This window comes from Poromitra crassiceps, assembly GCF_964638095.1.
Source record: "Poromitra crassiceps genome assembly, chromosome: 30".
In the NCBI taxonomy this organism is placed as follows: domain Eukaryota; kingdom Metazoa; phylum Chordata; class Actinopteri; order Beryciformes; family Melamphaidae; genus Poromitra; species Poromitra crassiceps.
In genome coordinates this window covers 1807694-1830897 of record NC_139652.1, presented here as the reverse complement: position 1 = coordinate 1830897, position 23204 = coordinate 1807694, and the positions used below count along the sequence as shown (strand labels likewise).

Genomic DNA, 23204 nt, shown 5'->3' with positions numbered 1-23204 from the left:
AATACACCAGCAAAACATCTGGCACTATGACATGTGACCTCTGTCAAATACACCAGCAAAACATCTGGCACTATGACATGTGACCTCTGTCAAATACACCAGCAAAACATCTGGCACTATGACATGTGACCTCTGTCAAATACACCAGCAAAACATCTGGCACTATGACATGTGACCTCTGTCAAATACACCAGCAAAACATCTGGCACTATGACATGTCACCTCTGTCAAATACACCAGCTAAACATCTGGACAGAACATCAGCACCACCTTTAAACAGCTTGGAGCTTATTTATTTGAGGGGTTATGTTTTTAAATTCATAGCTTCTGCTTACGAAGATGCTGCTGTCATGTTTGATGGATTTCCATATTCACTGTTCAACAATTGTTTTGATGCTGTGTTGTATCCTGCCCAGTCAAATGAGTCATGCGTCTCCTGTCCTGCAACAGCCTCACCTGTAGCTGCGGTGGTCTTGACCGGGGGGGCGCTCTTGTCCCCGGCCGTGGCCACCAGGCTGAGGGTGTAGAGGGAGCCTGGGGTGAGGGCAGTGAAGCCGGAGCGGGGCGCGGCGCTACCCATGACCCGGGTGCTGCGTCTGGAGCCCGCCGCGTCTTCCAGAGTGAGCTCGTACCAGTCCACGTGTCCGGGGGAGCGGGGCCAGGAGACTCGCAGGCCCCAGGGCCCAGTGTCCTCCGGGGACTGGCTCCGGTACTGCGCCTGGGCCTGGTCCAGCTGCACGTCCAGCCGGGCCGGGCCCACTGGGTCTGACAGAGGAGAGAGGGGAGAGAGGGGGCTGAGTTCACCTGCAGCTCTAGGCTCTGTTTAGGATCTGAAACTGACTATGGTAGCCTACACTACAATAAACAATAATAATAATAATAATAATAATAATAATGGACAGACGGACAACCCGGAAACATAATGCCTCCGGAAGGGGCCATTGCCACTTCCTGCTTCAGCACTGTACCCAAGATTTTCATCCCCCATTTACCGTATTTTCGCATAGACATTTAGTAAAATACGTATAAAAATAGTTTTACTTGTTCCAACCAAATGGTTCAGATATATTTATAATCAGGAGAGACCATAGAACATTTCACTTGGACCAAAACGTAAAAAAAAACAACATCGAAAAAACATTTTCTTTAAATCCGCAACGTTTTGGTCTGAGTGAAATGTTATGTGGTCTCTCCTGTTTCTAAATATATCTGAACCGTTTGGTTTGAACAAGTACAACTATTTGCATAAGCATTTTACAAAATCTATGGGAAAATAAATGGCGGATGAGAATCTCTGGTACAGTGCTGAAGCAGGAAGTGATGTTCACTTTGGCTCTCTATAAAAGAGAGGGGGGGGGGTGACTATAAGTTTCCATCTTTAACACATTCTCAGACCCAACTCATACTGAGGTTTGGTCAGGACCCTGCTTGACGTCACTTCATACACTGGGTACCTCTTTTTCAGCATTTTTCAACGCCACAAGACCGTAGTCGACAACATAGTTCGGCAACTTGAACAATTTGGCTAAGGTTAGGCTTATGCTTTGGGCTGTATGGTTAAATAAGAAAAATGGGGTTGAAATGTAGACTTTGGAAATGCTGGGGTTCGAACCCTGGTACTCCGGCACATTAAAAAATAATGAAAAAAGGGGCGTGCCCAGTGTGTTAAAAGGTGTCGCCAACGAGTCCTGACCAAACGTATTTGAGAAGTTAGGAGTTGAGAGTGGTTGTCTCTGTACCTTGGCTGGATTATGTCAAGTTAACATGTTTTTTTTATATTACACAATGGCAGTGTAAGTGCATGGCTGTGTGTGTGTGTGTGTGTGTGTGTGTGTGTGTGTGGCAGGCTGGCCGCATGTAACCCGCGGGGGAGCTTTGTTTGTTTGTTAGTTTTTTGCAACATAAAAACATAAACAGACTTATATGAACATCTAGCCCCACGCACACCCGTTGTAACTACCATCGTAAATGTAGATGATGCATGACAGGTTCGGAAAACTCGTTTTGATCATGTTGCTGATCGCCCTACTGAAACTCGCTTTCAAACAAGCGTTGCTCAGTGGGAGAGTCTATCGACTACCGGAGCATGCCGACTCAGCCCTGCCGGGCGCGCTGCCTCCTGTCACGGACTACTCCGCGTACCATCACCCGCTGTCTCCGCAGCTATGGGTAGCCTTCCAGGACAGTGAGAGAGCCTTCAGAGCCGGACTCAACACCAGGCCACGGCAAGAGAAGCGTTTCGCGTGTTCTGGAGACCCGGGAGAGTGGACACGTCTGATCAAGATACTGTACGGAGTATTCTTTAAGAACGGCGTTTTTACAACAGTGAGTTCAAGAGGAAAACAGCTCGGGTTCCCGTTTCTGAAGTATGTAACGCGGATACTGAAAAAGTTTCCTCTGTACCAGCCACTCCCAGAGCCGATGACGTCATCCACTGCTGCTGTTTGGATCGAGGGACAACTGTGTTTCATCCAAAATACAGTACAGCCCCAGCTCTGCATTAGAGCGCAGGAGCGCCGCAGTAAAAAGGTGAGCAGGACTAAGCTTGCTTCTCTGTGGCAGCATAGAAGATCAAAGGCGATCCAAATAATTTTAAACAACAGTGAATACCCGGACACTCCCCCCTGTCCCAGTGACATCACAGCCGTGAAGTGCCACTATGAAAATAAATGTCAAAGCCGAACTTCAATCAGTGATCCTCTCCCATTAACACCCTGGAGTAGCCTGCCACCAATTCAACCTAGTGACTTCCCAGACACCTCACACTTCACACAGGCTGAAGTAAACACTGTCATATGCAGCCTACCTAACAACAAGGCATGTGGCATAGATGGTGTTAGTTATGAAAGCCTTAAGACTCCACAGACATGTGAAATATTAACATCCATATTTAATGTCTGCCTGGAAAATAAAAAAGTCCCTGAGTCCTGGAAAGGAGCAATGATTCATCGCATCCCCAAAAAAGATAACATACCAGATGATCCATCCACCTGGAGAGATATCTCTCTCCTACCGACCACCTATAAAGTGTTCATGAAGTGTATCCTGTCCCGTGTATTGCCCTGGCTAGTGGACAATAACATCCTGTCACCCAAGCAGAAAGCGTACATTAACAGACAGGGCATGAACGAACACGTGTTTTGTCTGAAAACGGGGATCGACGACTTCAAACATGAATCCTGCAAATTCTACTCTGTCTTTCTGGACTTCAGGGACGCTTTTGGGACCCTGACCCACAATGTCATGATTCACGCCCTCGAGGAAATCCAGCTACCTCAAGTGTTTATTGACATTATCAAGGATGTTTACAGCTCTTCCTTCATTCAAGTCATCTGTGGGAAACAACTTACAGACCCCGTCCCCCTCCAGGTGGGCATTAAAACCGGGTGTCCGTGGAGTGCCATCAATTTTGTCCTCGCCATCAACCAGTGGATTAGGTGGCTGTGTGACTGTGCCCCACCTAATGTGATTTCCCCCAACCCCATACAAGGCTACGCAGATGATGTGCAGCTGGCCTCTCGGGAGGTGAGCGTTATTAAGAACATGCTCTCCAGAACTGACACATTCCTGGACTGGTCCGGTCTGGAGATAAAACAATCTAAATGTGCAGTTTTGTACCAGAGAAGGAGTGGCGGGAACCGCTGGTATAAGTCCAAAACAGACAGAAATCCCGAGTTCACCATCAACTCGGTACCAATCCGTGTGTACGACCTGCACGAGACGTACACCTACCTCGGGCACAAGTTCAATGTTGCAGGTGAATGGAAGGAGCAGGTGGAGTATATGGTCACGGAATTCACCACCAGACTGGACCTGATCGACGTTTCACCTCTCCCACTGCTCATGAAGTTGGAGGCCATCAGACAGGTGGCCCTGTCGAGAATTCAACATCTTTTCTCCAACATCCACCTCATGGTCAAAACACTGCGGGAACTGGACAACAAGGTGGTTTCCATGGTGAGGAAGTGGTTCGGACTGAATACACACACCACCAGAGACATTGTTTTTCATTCGAAACAGGAGGGAGGTCTAGGTGTTCCAAGCGTGGAGTGGATCTATAACGCCACCAGGCTGGCCCATCTGACCAACATGCTGAACTGTGATGACCACACTGTCAGGGAACTTGCACGTTCTTCGCTGTTTCTCGATATGAAGCGGCGAAAGGTTCCCCTGGCAGGAGAAGGTGAGCCGAGCTTCCTAGGCTTCAGAAGGAAGCCCAACAACAAGATGGACTCTCACTCTGCTGGGTTTGGGGTCTCGTCGGACTGGCCCGACCTCAATGACCTTTGTGTGCGAACTGGAGTGTCCCTGGACTGGGTGAAGTCTGACTCAGACACTGTAATCGTGTCTGAGGATGTTATATCTGACTGTACAGTTTCAGTAAGGGTAACTGTTAATGATACTCAACATCATGTATCACCAGCCAACACACGCAGGTACCTGGTAGGGCTGCAACAACAGAGGCAGCAACAACACTGGACCGGTTTAAAGTTACAGGGAAAGCTAGCATGTATTCCCACTGCAGACCATACAGTTTCCCATACAATATTCAAGAACTATGCAGTTAATGAGGATATTCTTACATTTGCAGTTAAAGCCAGATTACAGGTCCTCCCAACCAGACTCAATCTCTCTCTGTGGTACCCCAATACATTTTCTCCTCATTGCCTGCACCATCACAACACCCCAACCATAGAGTCACTGTCACATATTCTGAATGGCTGCCATGTATACAAAGGTATGTATATTTCCAGACATGACAGGATTGTTGACCTACTGGTTAAGGACATGCTTCTATACATCCCACCTTCTTCTGTTGAAGTTTATACTCACACAAGGGTTTCATCTGACATGTTCATACTATGCAATAACGAAACTGAGATATTTTCAAATGTGACAGCCAATACACCAGATGTTGTTGTTGTTGACGAAGAAAGCAGAGAAGTCACCATCTTAGAAGTAGGCTGTACGTTTGACTATAGTCTGGAGGAGACATTCCTTGCTAAGGTTTTAAAATACCAACCTCTCAAAAATGAGATTGAACAACTCGGGTACAAGTGCAAACTACTTGTGTTTATATTTGGAAGCCTTGGCAACGTCCACAGACTAGTTGTAAGGGGTTTGCAGATGGCAGGAATTCCAAAGCCAAAAGCTAAAGTATTAGCAAAATTCTGCTCGATATCTGTGATAATAGGCAGCCGCCACATATGGAGGAGACGCTGCTTCCTGTATCCATAGACAGATCAGACATGTCAATGAGATTCTGAGCTTGTATGTGCATCTACCACTATTTGTGTTCAAGAATTTCTCTTGTAAAATGTGAACATAAATAAATATATTAAATGTGTGTGTGTGTGTGTGTGGTGTGTGTGTGTGTGTGTGTGTGTGTGTGTGTGTGTGGTGTGTGTGTGTGTGTGTGTGTGTGTGTGTGTGTGTGTGTGTGTGTGTGTATCCTGTCTTTGTGTTGCAGCTGAAGGCCAGCGACGATGGACGGGGTTGATAAGATTGTTTTGGGAGCTTAAAGAATGTGGCATTTTTGCTGGGAGACCTGCACAAGTCTCCAGGAAACACACACACACACAGACGCATGCACACACGCACACACGCACGCACGCACGCACACGCACACACACACACACACACACACACACACACACACACACACACACACACACACACACACACACACACACACACACACACACACACACACACACACACACCTCAATCCTGAATGGCTTCCTTCCGAAGGAGCCTTCGTTGCTTCCTAAGGAATCCCGTTGGCAAATCAATGAAACCCAGAGGAGCATGTCTGACACTAACAGCATGAAGCTAGGACCCTGGAGTCTGACACTAACACCATGAAGCTAGGACCCTGGAGTCTGACACTAACACCATGAAGCTAGGACCCTGGAGACCTTGGAGAAAACCACTGCTGTTCGATAAAGAGACGCCAGAAATGTGACATCTACTCTAACGAACTGATTACGTGCCTGAAATTAATAATCACTAGAGATGCACCGATGGTATCGGTAACATGGGTACCGATGTTTAAAATGACAATTTGGCCGATAGCCGCTGCCGATATTTTGTGACAAGAAAACAAAGAAATCTTCACTATCAAAAAAATATATATATATAACACAACTGTTTTGAAGTCTTTCAGCCCTTCATCACAATGAGCAGATGAACATCGACCACTGCCATGAATGCCATCCTATTCGTCAAAAGACTGATGGTAGTCGACAAGGCGAATATCGGCCGGTACGAAGTAACGGCAATAAATCGCTGCATCATAGTTATTCTTCATCCGAAAACCACTGTATCCAAAATAGCAATTTTCTAAGATGATATAATTGATTTGAACATCAGTTAACATTTTCCCCAAAATATAGACAGTATTTGAATTAAACCCCTTCAAATACAATAAGGTAATTATCTGCCTGTAATCAAAGGTATTTGCAAGAAAACCTGTGATTACAGTGAACTGGCAGTGGTTGCAGGCCCGGCTCCAGGATGAAGTGACTGAGGGGGCAGTTAAAAATGGTGAGGGAGCAATTTAATTGAAAGTGGCCATGCCAATTTTTCCCTCGCCCAAAATGTGCCTAACTTTGGAGCGTTATTGCAGCCCCTTGCCGACACGCTAGCATGATATCGCTGCTACCAATGGATTCCTTTGGTCTTTTAGTTTCAAATGAGACCTTCACTGCAGCCTTTGAAAGACAGCAATGTCGCGCCGCCAGAAGTAGATGAGGAATTCAACGGGGGGCAGAAAATACAACTGAGGGGGAAAAGCCCCCCGTGGCGCCGGACCCGAGTGGTTGTCTCTTCTTCTCCCTCAGTATTGAGTCTTCGCCGCATTCTCAAGGTAAAAACAAAACCAAACATCTTGGAGTGTGGATGCACATTTATCAGTCTGATCTATATGAAGACCTGCTGTATCCGCTGCTGCAGAGGAACAATGCAAGGCGGGAAGCGGCTCTGATGGCGAGAGGAGGAGACCAGTCTGGAAACAAACACTTGTGGTTAGATGGAGACCATTGTTACCCCGCGCTCACTTTACAGCCTGATGATCTGAGCAGCACCCGGTGTCCCAGCCAAAAAAGCTTTTCTGGCCAGACGCTTGTTGGCAGCGCACCGAGGTTGTGGCCTTGACAATGTACAAAGGATGTACAGTTACAGAGAGGCATTTAACGAACAGCAGGAGGCAGGATACAAAATTAACTTTCTGCCCCCTGGAGGGCGCAGTGGCTGGTGCATCACAAAAACAATCATTAGCCACTTACTTTCACTGTTTGACCTTCTCGAGTGTTTTGAAAGCAGCAGCAGCTCTATGGTACACGGACCCTGGTAAACCATCCTGATCATGTGAACTCACGTTCTGTTTGGTTCTGTGGAACAAGTCTGGCCTCCGGCCCGCCTCCAGCAATTTTCAGAAATGACAAAGTCCACGGGCCAATCAGGGACCTGCCTCGTAGTTGACAACGTAACTAGCCAATCAGGGCTGGCAAAACAGTAATGGCGGCTGCCGAACCAACAAGCGGTAACGTTAGTAGAGTAAACACAGCCATAAGTGCAGTTATTGCAGAAATAGACTCCATAACAACAATTAAACAAGGATTTTGGCTTGCATTAGATTTGGCGATGCTGATTGGCTGAATGAGTTGTCTGTCAAGGCAAGTACTCCCACCCACTGAAATCACTGTGGACAGAGTGGAGTCCAGACTGATACATAGAGTGAAACAGAATGTAAGATCGAGTTCTCAGGATGGTTAACCAGGCTAGAGACTGGTAAGATCAAGTTCTCAGGATGGTTAACCAGGCTAGAGACTGGTAAGATCAAGTTCTCGGGATGGTTAACCAGGCTAGAGACTGGTAAGATCAAGTTCTCGGGATGGTTAACCAGGCTAGAGACTGGTAAGATCAAGTTCTCGGGATGGTTAACCAGGCTAGAGACTGGTAAGATCAAGTTCTCGGGATGGTTAACCAGGCTAGAGACTGGTAAGATCAAGTTCTCAGGATGGTTAACCAGGCTAGAGACTGGTAAGATCAAGTTCTCGGGATGGTTAACCAGGCTAGAGACTGGTAAGATCAAGTTCTCGGGATGGGTAACCAGGCTAGAGACTGGTAAGATCAAATTCTCAGGATGGTTAACCAGGCTAGAGACTGGTAAGATCAAGTTCTCAGGATGGTTAACCAGGCTAGAGACTGGTAAGATCAAGTTCTCAGGATGGTTAACCAGGCTAGAGACTGGTAAGATCAAGTTCTCGGGATGGTTAACCAGGCTAGAGACTGGTAAGATCAAGTTCTCGGGGTGGTTAACCAGGCTAGAGACTGGTAAGATCAAGTTATCAGGATGGTTAACCAGGCTAGAGACTGGTAAGATCAAGTTCTCAGGATGGTTAACCAGGCTAGAGACTGGTAAGATCAAGTTCTCGGGGTGGTTAACCAGGCTAGAGACTGGTAAGATCAAATTCTCAGGATGGTTAACCAGGCTAGAGACTGGTAAGATCAAGTTCTCAGGATGGTTAACCAGGCTAGAGACTGGTAAGATCAAGTTCTCGGGGTGGTTAACCAGGCTAGAGACTGGTAAGATCAAGTTATCAGGATGGTTAACCAGGCTAGAGACTGGCAAGATCAAATTCTCAGGATGGTTAACCAGGCTAGAGACTGGTAAGATCAAGTTCTCAGGATGGTTTAGCAGGCTAGAGACTGGTAAGATCAAGTTCTCAGGATGGTTAACCAGGCTAGAGACTGGTAAGATCAAGTTCTCAGGATGGTTAACCAGGCTAGAGACTGGTAAGATCAAATTCTCAGGATGGTTAACCAGGCTAGAGACTGGTAAGATCAAGTTCTCAGGATGGTTAACCAGGCTAGAGACTGGTAAGATCAAGTTCTCAGGATGGTTAACCAGGCTAGAGACTTGTAAGATCAAGTTCTCAGGATGGTTTAGGAGGCTAGAGACTGGTAAGATCAAGTTCTCAGGATGGTTTAGCAGGCTAGAGACTGGTAAGATCAACCACATGTATCCGGTAAACGGGGTCCGGTTCCTGCCATGTTTAGGGGGGTTACGCCCCCAGCCAGGTCCAGAAGCGGTGGAAACGGCTCCAGACTAGTGCCCATTACTGACAGGGCATGATCATCCAGCCTAAGACCCGCCCCCCAGTGCTGTTTCTGCTTTGTGTGCCGCAGTCATTCCGTTCCCCTGTAGGAAATTAACAAACAAACCTCTTGCGTCTCGTCGCATCGTTTTTTTTTTTACCATCTTTTACCACTGTACCTCGCATCGCCCATGTTCTCTGAGCGGAATGCAAGGTTAGAGTGGAATTGTTTTCTGGAGTACAGCAGCACTATGGTTGCCGCGGTGTCGGTGCAATTTCGGCTTGCCTACCAGATCGGCTCGGGCACGCATTGTGATTGGCTGTACGTCGGACACGTGGGATTAACGTGGGCAAAATGTCCAACAGCTTAGCAAGCTAAGCCACTGATTACCGAGTCACACATTTGGGAACATTAAAATATGAATCATACAAACATTTAATGATCATGATTCAAGTGTACAGGGCCATTTCTCATAAACATGAGCCTTACTTTTTGAAAATAAATGTTATGAGAGTTTAACTTCATCTGTAGTCGTGGACCCCGAGCCGAGCACATCCGTTAGGGCGAGCCGATGTGGTAGGGCGAGTAGATCCGGTACCTACACTGGTGTTTCCTGGAACACCGTGGTGTGTCCGCCCATAACCGGATCACCATGCTGGCTTTTGGCCTCATAGACTAGGTATATAAGAGCAATTACACTAAGTTGGCCTAACCTGCCTTAATATTTGTTCCATTTCATTTCATTTTTAGGTTTAGCAGTATTTCCGTCCTTGCCCTTTTAAAGTTCTGTTGCAGATAAAATTAGACCAGTTTGTCAGAGAAATTATTAGCCTGGGTAAACCCAGCCCCCAGTGACCTGCTCTCAGACAGACCCTGCTCACTAGTCACAAGGTGACTAGTGAGCAGGTCTGAGAGCAGGTCACGTGGGGGCTGGGTTTACCCAGGCTAAGAAATTATACCTTATCTAGCACTGCACGTGTATAACATCTGTACAGATAATATAGTTTACTGAGGGAGAAAAATGTTCGGACTAACAATTATTGTAATATTGTTCGATGTTAGACGGTCTAAACCAGGGTTAAGTTTGATCAGAACAAAGCATTCCTCGTGCAGGCTCCTACCTGTGCGCACCGACACATTGGCCCTCTCTCCATCCCTCTGGGAGATCACGGCTAGCTGCAGCAGCGTCCCAGGAGCCAGGTCCCTGACCTCACACACGAACACGTTACCCAGCTCTCCATATGGCTCACAGTCTGTGACCTCAGCCCAGCTGTCCTCCTTCACCACCGTGAAGTTACAGGCCTGGCCGCTGGTGCTCAACGTGACGACAACAGACTCAGAGCTGCTGCTGATGTCTGTGAGGTTGATGCAGCACCTGGCAGCCTCTGTGGTCTGGATCTGAAAGGCACCAAGGAGAAGAAGAAGAAGAAGAAGAAGAAGAAGAAGAAGAAGATTAATTGATTTATTCTCTTTTAGCCCTATTGGGATATGGAGGGGGGGGGGGTAATAATACAGATAACGAAACTTAATACAGCAGGCTATTCAAGTAGCCTATAGAAAATGCATACAAACACATTCACACATTGATGCATGATACACACAATATGGATAAACATGAATATGCCATAGCCATACATATCATTCAATCTTACAGTTAGGCCGACATTTACACATCCACACCAATCCCCCCAAAAAATCTTTGATTCACGTTATACCTTTGCATACGAGTTGACTTTAAAACGACATAGCAATGATAGCACACTGTCAACACAATTACAAATAGGCTATTACGAATATGTAAATATAACACCATTTCCTGTGCCTATATTACCCATACTCACGAAGAAGAAGAAGAAGAAGAAGAAGAAGAAGAAGAAGAAGAAGAAGAAGAAGAAGAAGAAGAAGAAGAAGAAGAAGAAGAAGAAGAAGAAGAAGAAGAAGAAGAAGAAGAAGAACAGTAGTAACTCACCCTGTGTAAGCTCCACAAAAAAACAAGTATCAAATAGCTTGTTGCGCATGTCAGCATTGCGGTCGTTGATTTAAATCCGTCCGATCAATTAACAACAAAGATGTAGAGGATATTCTGAGGTTAGCTGTCATAACTAGCATCTAAAATGAAAGGAAACGTGTCAGCGCTTCTCCAATGAGCCACATGGGACGCGCGCCGCTATTGTATTGTTGGCACGTCATGCGTAAAGTTGTCGCAAATGCGTCTCCCCACAGCCTACTACAGCATCACCAGCGTCAAGTTCACCTGATGGAGTCGAGGTAAAAACGAGTTGCACTGGTCTGAGAGTTGAAATTTCTTATCAAACATCCACCTTCCGATCCGAGATTTGATCTATTTCCTTTTTACTGGAAATCTGCCGAAACAGCCTGATCAAACGTAGGCTATATATCAAACAGTCCACACGCTTTTCTCCGAGGGATCCATCTATTCTATATGAAACTTTGAGTAAAGTGTGAAACAGAAGCAGGCGGCTCTCTCTCTCTCCAGCCGGGCACCCCACCCTGCTTTCCTTCCTGCCAGGCCTGGCCTGCACTTTCTCCCTGAGGACCTTTTAGCATCAAACTGACCACCACAATCAATTAGACAGCATCGACTATTGTTGTTTGAATAAGAGTTATGAATTTCCCAGCAGGAAATCGCCTCAGATCCAGGGCCAAGAACAACCTTCTAATAATAGAGCACAGATAAGTTCACATTTGCAGAAAAAAAAAAAAAAAAGCTCATCAAAGAGGAACATCACTCTATTTAATAACTTGCTTATCCTATGGTCTCTACAGAACCATAGGATAAGCAATTTAATCAATGCAATTAGGCTAATTGTTTAAGCAAAATATCAGAGCAATTTACATTCTGTTATTAAACATGTCAGTTTCTGACTTATTTTTCTCCCTACCTTTCCATCCACATAATGCTTTTTTTTTAAAATCCTCATTCTGTTTTCATGTGCTCCCATCAGCTAACAAGAGACGGGAAAACAAAAGCAACAAAAGTGAAAGTAAAATGAGTGCTTTGCTTTTCTCTTTTTTCCTTTGAATTAGTTTGAAATGGCTCTGATGACACTGTTAAACTGTTTGATGTTGTGTTGATTGCACCATGCTACCTGCATTCTCATGTCATTTAATGGTGAATTCATCCATCTTTTTGCAGACCCCCTGGAACCCCCTCAGTGACCCCTGGTGGTCCACTGGTCTAGATTAATAGGAGAACACGAAGAACTCTCTCTCCTAAAGCCAGAAGGAAGAGAGCGGAAACCTCGAAGGTCACCAGAAGGTAAGATCTTGTTCACCATTTTCTAAATCACATTTGAGTTTTTGACTAAATGAAATAGCCTACATTTTAGGCATTAGATTTAGCCTAACTGACACTCTTGTCAAGAGTTACTGACAAGTGAACAGATAAGACCTTGCAAGGACATGCATACTTACTGATGGACACCTATTGATTGTTGTGGAGACCAAACCCGTGACCTTTTGACTGTGGGGTTTCTCTCCGCCGCCTGAGCACAACTTCAACCCTGATCTGATATCAATTATCACGCACGCACGCACGCACGCACACACACGTTTCGTCTAGTGGAGCCTCATACCTAATACCTCATACCTCATACCTAAACATAATGCTGTAAGAAAATAAGCACAATTGCTGTAAACTGTTTGTGCATTTAGAAGCAAAATTACCTTGCGTCATTTCAGGTAGAAATCACTAATTGCAGCATAGATCCTGTTATTATCGGCTAATATCTTGTGCAAAAATGACAGCAAACTTTACGGAAACTTGTTTTTAAATTGACTGACATCCTGCTCAAACATAATAAGCAACATATTCCAAAATCCTCATGGTGCTCTACTTTTTCACGTTTCATTCATTAGATTTCTATTTTTATAGTTGCTATACTATCTTATTTGTGTGGTGGTCTGCAAAAACCATTCACATGGTGGGAATTTGACATTTGCAAACTCTCCCCTATATATAACCTTTTGAATGACTAAGATAGCTCTCTCAGATTAAAAGTTATGAGTATTTTAATCTGTTATGTGTCTAAAAGTAAAACATGAGAAAAATGGCTTTAAACATTCCACAATGTTGCAGGAAGAACACTGCTGACGTTCTTCCTGCCTGACTGAGGGGCTACAGCGTGAACGCAACTATTCCGGAGAGGTCGGAAAAAATCCGAATTGAAAGTTGTGCTCCAAGTTGTCTTGAATGCAGTATTACAATACTTTGGACCTCATGCGATTTAGAAATCCCCCCCACCCACCCTTCTGTATAAGTGAAGTCTGTACCGACATTATCCCCCAGATGATGTGAAGGATTACATTTTGATTGGAAAGTTAACTAAACTAAACCCTAGTCTCGCTGGCCAGCCTCCCCTCCCTTCTGTGAGAGGAGTCATGGCTGCAAGGAATCTAGGCTACTATAAGCCCTCCCCTGCTCTACAGCTGCTCCCCATTGGAGCGACTGTTTCAGTCACGGCCGGATGTCCTCTCCCGGCTTATTACAAGCTCTGTCATTGGTGCCGACCATGTCACTCAGAGAGGCTTCCGCTCCCTCCTCCCTGTGTGTTGCTGTAAATAGTGCCCTGCCGCCTCAGTGAAAACAACAACGCTAACTAGCGAGCAAGCTAACGGCAGAAACCTACACGCTAGCTCGTTGCTACACGCTGAAAATGGCAAGTTGGATTGTTGGAAACTATTTTCCAAGGGCACTGCCGCTGACCGCCGCCCATCGCAATCCCACTATGGAGACCTGCGGCGCCAGACTCCTCTCCCGGAAGGGAGGGGAGGCTGGCCAGTGAGATTAACTAAACCCAGGCCTGACTGGCACACACTGTCACCGACCACAACTTATTTAAGTACAAGAAAACAGACGGCTCTGAAGTTCATAGTTAATTCATAGCTTGATAATCATGGGTGATGTAAGGTGACGTACAGCAACTAAGGTTAATAGGCTACCAGATAATACAGTAGCTGTTGAGCCTGTTGAAAGATAGAAAAATGTTCCTTAGCATGGTGCTATGAAAACAACCCCAAATCACAGAGATGCCTATTGGCATGGGACTAATATTATCACCTCTGTGTTTGGCGAAATATGGTAGGTAGGCTAATTTGTGGTGGATTTTTAAATGTTTTTACTTTACAAATTATCGACTACTAATGACTAGAGGTCCCCAGGGAATACTACGGTAGTTCTGTGCGAATAGGGCTTAAGAGATGGGATTTAAATTTGTTTTTTAAAAGTTACTTACTGGTTCAGTGGTGGTTAATTCTGTAGTGGTAGTCAGAGGTGTGGTTGTTGTCGGGACGGCTGTTGTGGGCGGAGCTGTGGTTGTTGTTGTCGGAGGGGCCGTGGTTGTTGTTGTTGGAGGGGCTGTTGTCGTTGTTGGAGGGGTTGTTGTTGTTGTGGGAGGGGCTGTTGTCATTGGAGGGGCTGTGGTTGTTGTTGGAGGGGCTGTTGTTGTCGTTGGAGGGGCTGTTGTTGTCGGAGGAGGGGCTGTTGTTGTCGGAGGAGGGGCCATGGTTGTTGTTGTTGTTGGAGGGGCTGTTGTCGTTGTTGGAGGGGTTGTTGTTGTTGTTGGAGGGGCTGTTGTCGTTGTTGGAGGGGTTGTTGTTGTGGGAGGGGCTGTTGTCGTTGGAGGGGCTGTGGTTGTTGTTGGAGGGGCTGTGGTTGTTGTTGGAGGGGCTGTTGTTGTTGTGGGAGGGGCTGCGGTTGTGGGAGGGGCTGTTGTTGTTGTTGTCGTTGTAGGGGCTGTGGTTGTTGTTGTGGGAGGGGCTGTGGTTGTTGTTGTTGTTGGAGGGGCTGTGGTTGTTGTTGTGGGAGGGGCTGTGGTTGTTGTTGTCGTTGGAGGGGCTGTGGTTGTTGTTGTTGTTGGAGGGGCTGTGGTTGTTGTTGTGGGAGGGGCTGTGGTTGTTGTTGTGGGAGGGGCTGTGGTTGTGGGAGGGGCTGTTGTTGTCCTTGGAGGGGCTGTTGTTGTTGTTGTTGGAGGGGCTGTGGTGGTTGTTGTTGTGGGAGGGGCTGTGGTTGTTGTTGTTGTTGTGGGAGGGGCTGCGGTTGTTGTGGTAGGAGCCGTGGTTGTTATTGTTGCGGTAGCTGCAAGAGTGGTTCTTCTGAGTGTGGTGGCTGGAGTGGTAGTGGGCATGGTTTTGGTGGGTGTGACTGTGGGTGTGGCTTTGCTGGCAGTGGGCCTGGCGGTGGAAGTGGGTGTGGCTTTGCTGGCAGTGGGCCTGGCGGTGGCAGCGCGTGCGGTTGTTGGGATGGTAGTGGGTGTGGTTTTGGTGGTGTCTGGTATTGTTTCGGCATTGGTGGGTATCATTGTAAGGGTGGCAGTGGGTGCGTCTGTAATAGTGGGTGTGGCTTTGGTGGTAGTGGGTGTGGCTGTGGAAGTGGGTGTGGTTGTTGGGGTGGTGGGTGGGACTGTTGGAGTTGTGGCACTGGCCATTGGTGAAGCCGCAGTCGAGGCTGCTGTAGACAGCATTGGAGCATTGGTACTTGCACTGCTTGATGAAGCTACTGGTGAGATTGTAGAGCGGATTGTAGGTAGGGCCAAGCCAGTTGTAGGTGCGTTTCTGGAAGTCGTAGGCGGGGCTGGAGGGGTCGATGGCGGGCCTGTCTCCATGGTTGAGTTAGGTGTTCGAGGGGTCGATGGCGGGCCTGTCTCCATGGTTGAGTTAGGTGTTCGAGGGGTCGATGGCGGGCCTGTCTCCATGGTTGAGTTAGGTGTTCGAGGGGTCGATGGCGGGCCTGTCTCCATGGTTGAGTTAGGTGTTCGAGGGGTCGATGGCGGGCCTGTCTCCATGGTTGAGTTAGGTGTTCGAGGGGTCGATGGCGGGCCTGTCTCCATGGTTGAGTTAGGTGTTCGTTTTTCTGTCCAAGACACATGATGGATTGTTGAAGGACCTCTCGTTGTGGGCTGCACTGTGGTGGATATGGGCGGAGCGTGAGTCTCTCCGGACAGTATCTGGTTAGTAGTTGAATTGATGCTACGCATGGTGGCCGGGTTTAACTTCATGTCTGAAACATCTGATAAGCCAACAGCATCAGAGGACACAGACTTGACCTCAGAGGGAACCGCTGAATCTGTCTTGCCACTTGTGTTTGGCTCAGAGGAAATCGTAGAGGAACCCCGAGTCACAGCTGTGGCTTCAGTCGAAACGGGCCGATCTCCAAGAGAGGAGGTGGAAAGTCCTCGGTGTGCCAACTCCTTGGCTTCAGTCCCGAGCTCGGGGGCATTGCCTGAAACATCCGTACTGGATGGGTCGCTCATGAGCAGAGTCGGGCTGGACGAGGCAATATGGCCGCTGTCCGACGCAGTTGAGTCATCGCTAAGCAAGTCTGATGTCACCGACCTCCTGGTTCGAGTTTTGATAAGGTCGTTTACAGACGTTGCAACCGAGTTTGGCATGGTGCCATGGAGTTTTGATGTGGTGACTTGTCGGATGATCCTGTAGGTTTTCACTGTATTTGATAACTGTTCGTTAATGGCGCTTATGGCAGGAGTCTTAATAGCGTCGACAGTGCTGGTCAGTCCCAGTGGTTCATGTGTGGATGAGATGGTGCTGGTCAGTCCCTGTGGTTCATGTGTGGATGAATGAAACAGTGTGGTTGAGATGGCGGTCGTGTCTGGAAAACAAAGAGAAAAGAACTTGAGTTACTTGGCAGAAGGAAAAGGAAATCATAAACAACAAAGGGAGAAATATTTAAAGACCTAAAGAAACACTTGCCTCTGTGTTGTTTAATGTTTATATTGTACAGGCCATGCGCCCATATGTATCCAAATCCTTCATGTAGTATAATGTGTCCTTGTTGTCGTTGCATTGTTGTTCTGTTATATCTATTTTTATCAGGGAGCTGCTGGGGCAATGCATTACTTGTGATGTGATTGTATTGTATTGTATTCTTATGTAGACAACAGCAGGGGTGTTGCAGGGGCTTAGCCCAGCCCTTTTTAGGGAGGTCCAGGGGTGGGTGGGGGCATGAATGACAGGTGAATAGATCTGGGGGCTGGAGCTATATATATATATATATATATATATATATATATATATATATATATATATATATATATATATTTCAAAGGTTTCAAATGAAGTGTAGAAACAACATCAAACCTGCACGTGGCATCAACACTGGCAGGTTACTTTTGAAAGTAAAAAACGAAGACTCCTGCACACTGACTTCACTTAAGCAAGACTTTGATTACAAAATACGTTTGCTTTATCTGATATAAAGCTTCTCACATAGAGATAGACAGAGAGATCTTCCAGATGAAGCTCTCAGATAGAGAGATACCAGATGAAGCTCTCAAATAGAGAGAGATACCAGATGAAGCTCTCAGATAGAGAGATACCAGATGAAGCTCTGAGATAAAGAGAGATACCAGATGAAGCTCTCAGATAGAGAGAGATACCAGATGAAGCTCTGAGATAAAGAGAGATACCAGATGAAGCTCTCAGATAGAGAGAGATACCAGATGAAGCTCTGAGATAAAGAGAGATACCAGATGAAGCTCTCAGATAGATAGAGCTACCAGATGAAGCTCTCAGATAGAGAGAGATACCAGATGAAGCTCTCAGATAAAGAGAGATACCACATAAAGCACTCAGATAGAGAGAGATACCAGATGAAGCTCTCAGATAAAGAGAGATACCAGATGAAGCTCTCAGATAAAGAGAGATACCAGATGAAGCTCTCAGATAGAGAGAGATACCAGATACCAGATGAAGCTCTCAGATAAAGAGAGATACCAGATGAAGCTCTCAGATAGAGAGAGATACCAGGTGAAGCTCTCAGATAGAGAGAGATACCAGATGAAGCTCACTTGACCGAAACATATTTTGTAATAAAAGTGTTGCTTAAGTGAAGTCAGTGTGCAGGAGTCTTCTGCTTCTACGACTTGTCCTGTTCCTCCAACGCACCTGATGCACACGCTAGTGCAAAGATGACCACTCATTAAAGTCAAAACTTCAAATGAGAAACATGTTGTACTGTTGCATGTTGTGATACTGTGAGGCTGAGCAGAGAGGAGGGAAGGAGTGATACTGTGAGGCTGAACAGAGAGGAGGGAAGGAGTGATACTGTTAGGCTGAACAGATAGGAGGGAAGGAGTGATACTGTGAGGCTGAACAGAGAGGAGGGAAGGAGTGATACTGTGAGGCTGAACAGAGAGGAGGGAAGGAGTGATACTGTGAGGCTGAACAGAGAGGAGGGAAGGAGTGATACTGTGAGGCTGAGCAGAGAGGAGGGAAGGAGTGATACTGTGAGGCTGAACAGAGAGGAGGGAAGGAGTGATACTGTGAGGCTGAACAGAGAGGAGGGAAGGAGTGATACTGTGAGGCTGAGCAGAGAGGAGGGAAGGAGTGATACTGTGAGGCTGAACAGAGAGGAGGGAAGGAGTGATACTGTGAGGCTGAACAGAGAGGAGGGAAGGAGTGATACTGTGATGCTGAACAGAGAGGAGGGAAGGAGTGATACTGTTAGGCTGAGCAGAGAGGAGGGAAGGAGTGATACTGTGAGGCTGAACAGAGAGGAGGGAAGGAGTGATACTGTGAGGCTGAACAGAGAGGAGGGAAGGAGTGATACTGTGAGGCTGAACAGAGAGGCGGGAAGGAGTGATACTGTGAGGCTGAACAGAGAGGAGGGAAGGAGTGATACTGTGAGGCTGAGCAGAGAGGAGGGAAGGAGTGATACTGTGAGGCTGAACAGAGAGGAGGGAAGGAGTGATACTGTGAGGCTGAACAGAGAGGAGAGAAGGAGTGATACTGTGAGGCTGAACAGAGAGGAGGGAAGGAGTGATACTGTGAGGCTGAACAGAGAGGAGGGCAGGAGTGATACTGTGAGGCTGAACAGAGAGGAGGGAAGGAGTGATACTGTGAGGCTGAGCAGAGAGGAGGGAAGGAGTGATACTGTGAGGCTGAACAGAGAGGAGGGAAGGAGTGATACTGTGAGGCTGAACAGAGAGGAGGGAAGGAGTGATACTGTGAGGCTGAACAGAGAGGAGGGAAGGAGTGATACTGTGAGGCTGAACAGAGAGGAGGGAAGGAGTGATACTGTGAGGCTGAGCAGAGAGGAGGGAAGGAGTGATACTGTGAGGCTGAACAGAGAGGAGGGAAGGAGTGATACTGTGAGGCTGAACAGAGAGGAGGGAAGGAGTGATACTGTGAGGCTGAACAGAGAGGAGGGAAGGAGTGATACTGTGAGCAGAGAGGAGGGAAGGAGTGATACTGTGAGGCTGAACAGAGAGGAGGGAAGGAGTGATACTGTGAGGCTGAACAGAGAGGAGGGAAGGAGTGATACTGTTAGGCTGAACAGAGAGGAGGGAAGGAGTGATACTGTGAGGCTGAACAGAGAGGAGGGAAGGAGTGATACTGTGAGGCTGAGCAGAGAGGAGGGAAGGAGTGATACTGTGAGCAGAGAGGAGAGAAGGAGTGATACTGTGAGGCTGAACAGAGAGGAGGGAAGGAGTGATACTGTGAGGCTGAGCAGAGAGGAGGGAAGGAGTGATACTGTGAGGCTGAACAGAGAGGAGGGAAGGAGTGATACTGTGAGGCTGAACAGAGAGGAGGGAAGGAGTGATACTGTGAGGCTGAACAGAGAGGAGAGAAGGAGTGATACTGTGAGGCTGAACAGAGAGGAGGGAAGGAGTGATACTGTGAGGCTGAACAGAGAGGAGGGAAGGAGTGATACTGTGAGGCTGAACAGAGAGGAGGGAAGGAGTGATACTGTGAGGCTGAACAGAGAGGAGAGAAGGAGTGATACTGTGAACAGAGAGGAGGGAACAGAGAGGACTGTGCTTAGCTAGCTAGCCCGAGCTAACAAAAGGGATGATAAGATTCGATGCACTACTTCATTGCCATAGATCAGTGTTAGGAAATTGCCTGTTCATAAAACAATAATACAAACAAGGAGATAAGGAATATGAAGCATGTCCCATGAAAAGAATACCTACATTGTTGAAATAGACAAGAGAGCACGTTAGCGTTTGCTCTGCTTGCTCTTGAAGAAGTGGCTGAGGAGCCCATTTTGAAATGCAGGATGTAGCTTAAGTTTCCTGACCAGGAAGCTGTAAGATGCTGGTTTCTTCCCCCCAGGTGCTACTTTTCTTTGACATTGACATACCGGTAAATGCACAGCGCAGCTACAGTCGAGACATGTTGAGCACCTGCCTGACCCGCAACACTGAAAACTACAGACCATCTTGGATCACACCAGCCGCAACACCCGCGGAATGTGGTCCAAGGGTGTAAAGTGTGTGTGTGTGTGTGAGTGTGTGTGTGTGTGTGTGGAGGGTGGGGGGGGGGGGGGGGGGGGCACCTTCCCTGCTTCCTACCCCCCTACTTCGGGTCCCCCTTGCCCGGCCACACCCATCTTCATTGTGAGCTGAACTACACCCCTGTAAAGTCTGGTGACTGCATGTTGCATCATGGTTGTTGGTCTCTAGTGTTGACCAAATCTGTCCACAGACAAACACCTGGCAAAGTACTCAAACCCGCTCCTGTGTTAGTTCCCGCAACAATAGGTGTCTCGAGGAGCACATTTAGCCTTGATGACACACACAGACACTCACAAGCGGGAAACAATGGCAGCCACGCACTGTCAATAAGGTGCAACAAATCATCCAATGTGCCAGTTACTGCCGGCTGTATATATGTATGTATGTATGTATGTTTGTATTGTATGTAGGTATGTCCATGTATGTCTTGTTTGTTTCGGGGACAACGGATGGAAATTAGTGTGTTCGAGCCTCGTGCTAAATCCGGCAATTTTTACACTCTGATTATGTTCTTTGTGTCCATTAATTTTGCACTGTCCCGTCTAAATAAACAAATAAACTAAACTAAACAATGTGCTCATGAACTCCAGTGCTTCAGATCACATTCTCAACCAAATGGAAGATCTTAGGTTTGAGTTTCACCAAAGCACCAACTGCTGAGTGAGACCACGGTGCGGTCAATGTAAGAATGTCCTGCCTGAGTCGTCTGAGACAGCTCTCGTTCAGTGAGTTCATCGTGTTGTCAGGGGACGCTCTCTCTGTCCCCTCTGTTCAGGGGACGCTCTCTCTGTCCCCTCTGTTCAGGGGACGGGACGCTCTCTCTGTCCCCTCTGTTCAGGGGACGCTCTCTCTGTCCCCTCTGTTCAGGGGACGCTCTCTCTGTCCCCTCTGTTCAGGGGACGCTCTCTCTGTCCCCTCTGTTCAGGGGACGGGACGCTCTCTCTGTCCCCTCTGTTCAGGGGACGCTCTCTCTGTCCCCTCTGTGACCGCGGCAGACAGGAAGAACACTGCTGACGTTCTTCCTGCTTGACCGAGGGGCTAATAGCACGCTGGCAACAATGTTAAGGAAGTCAGTATCAGGAGTGTCATCCTCTGCCTCATCAACCTCCAGCGATGAGAGGTCCAGAGAGAAGCACCATAGAAGCATCTACAGTAGATAGGGACCACCTTGAGTTAGAAGGAATTTATATCTCAAGATGAACCGAGTCATATAGGCCAATTTATCACAGTTATTTGGCAAGATTTTACACTTTTTAGTCATTAATCTGACACTAAAGCTTAATTTATACTTATTAGAAAGTGTCGCTGAGCACATGGTCGCAGACGAAAAAGAAAGTGTCGCTCACGGTGTTGCATTTATACTTCAGTGAGCGTTCGCCTCGGTTCAACGGTCACGTGACACTCGAACGCTATCAGTGCAGACAGCCAAGAGAAGAGAGGGAACGCACAGTGAAATCACCTCGGAGGCAACATGTAACGTAGGCTACTTGGCTGCAGCCGCATATAAATGATACACAACCACACAACTCATCTCCTCTCTCTCTGGGAAATTGGTCACGATGTTCTTTGTGATTTTCACAAAGTCATAGCCTACATCAAGGACAGGCTGATAAAAATAGCGGGGACACGTTCATTCATTTCAATCGAGCAAAAACCAAAACAAGGAAGCCATGCGCGCGTGCCGTCTATATAGCCAATCAGACTTGCGCGACACTGTGTGACGTAGTCAGCGACACTAGACATTTCACCAGGTAGCAGACACTGCTCGTCGTGTCGACTCAAGTCCTCATTTCTGTCGGTGACGGTTTCAATAGTGTTGCCAGACCAAGCATAAATTGGGCTTAATTGTTATCACCAACCAACTTATATAATATATATAATATCAAACAAACAACTAATAATACAACCTGATATCACGCCAAAGCAGTGTCACGTTTTGCCAAATCCCCAGAATGCCTTGCCATCCTACGAAGGCTGAGTACCTCGAACGAAGGTGGAGCACGAGATGCCATGAATTTGAAAACATTGATTTGTGTCCCAGTTGGTTTTTAGGGTTATGGGTAGGCAAGTAAAACAACTTGGTTAATATAAGGTTAGGGTTATGGTTTGGTCATGGCTAAATAAGAAAAATGTTTGTTAAAAATTGAAATGTGGCTTATGCTGGGGAATCGAACCCCACTTGTCGGCATCTAAGGCAAATGGATACGCCCATCTGCCACTCCAACCACACCGCTCTTACTCACCACCATTTTATTTCAGGCAGCTAGTGCCTATATCGCCCCCTGCTGGTACTGCACCTTCATACACACGTGTACTTTTCATGCCTAGGCAAAACGTGACAACTGCCATGCTGGATGTATTACACGATTTGGCGTGATATTGGACTGCAAGGAGGTCAAGGGTCAGAGCAGTTAAATGGTAAATGGTAAATGGCCTGCATTTATATAGCGCTTTTATCCAAAGCGCTTTACAATCAGTAGGTAGTCTACATTCACCCATTCATACACCAATGGCGGCAGGCTGCCACGCAGGGTGCCTACACACCATCGGGAGCAACAAGGGTTGAGTGTCTTGCCCAAGGACACAACAACAGCAGCTGGGAGGGAGCAGGGATCGAGCCGCCAACCCTTGCGTCATTGGCCGACCCGCTCTACCTCCTGAGCTAAAGCCGCCCCTGCAAGTTCTGCATTGAGTCCTCTTGACTGATCTTCTAAAAGAGGAACAGTGTATATATACTCTCATGTCAACTCCATGTTATTATCAGTTTAAGATGAAACTTTTTAAGATATATTCTTGGCTACACCATGAAGTCAACATTCGTCCTCG

At 47.0% G+C, this 23204-nt stretch overlaps 1 protein-coding gene across 1 annotated transcript in view; it reads right to left on the bottom strand.

Moving 5' to 3' along the window:
• ptprbl (protein tyrosine phosphatase receptor type B, like) overlaps positions 1-595 on the bottom strand; it is a 53118-nt gene extending 52523 nt beyond the window's left edge. Inside the window, exon 1 of the mRNA XM_083663246.1 lies at positions 457-595. Coding sequence (XP_083519372.1) covers positions 457-580 — 124 coding nt within the window. The 5' untranslated portion in view covers positions 581-595. The remainder of the gene's footprint in view (positions 1-456) is intronic.
• Positions 596-23204: the final 22609 nt, after the last annotated feature.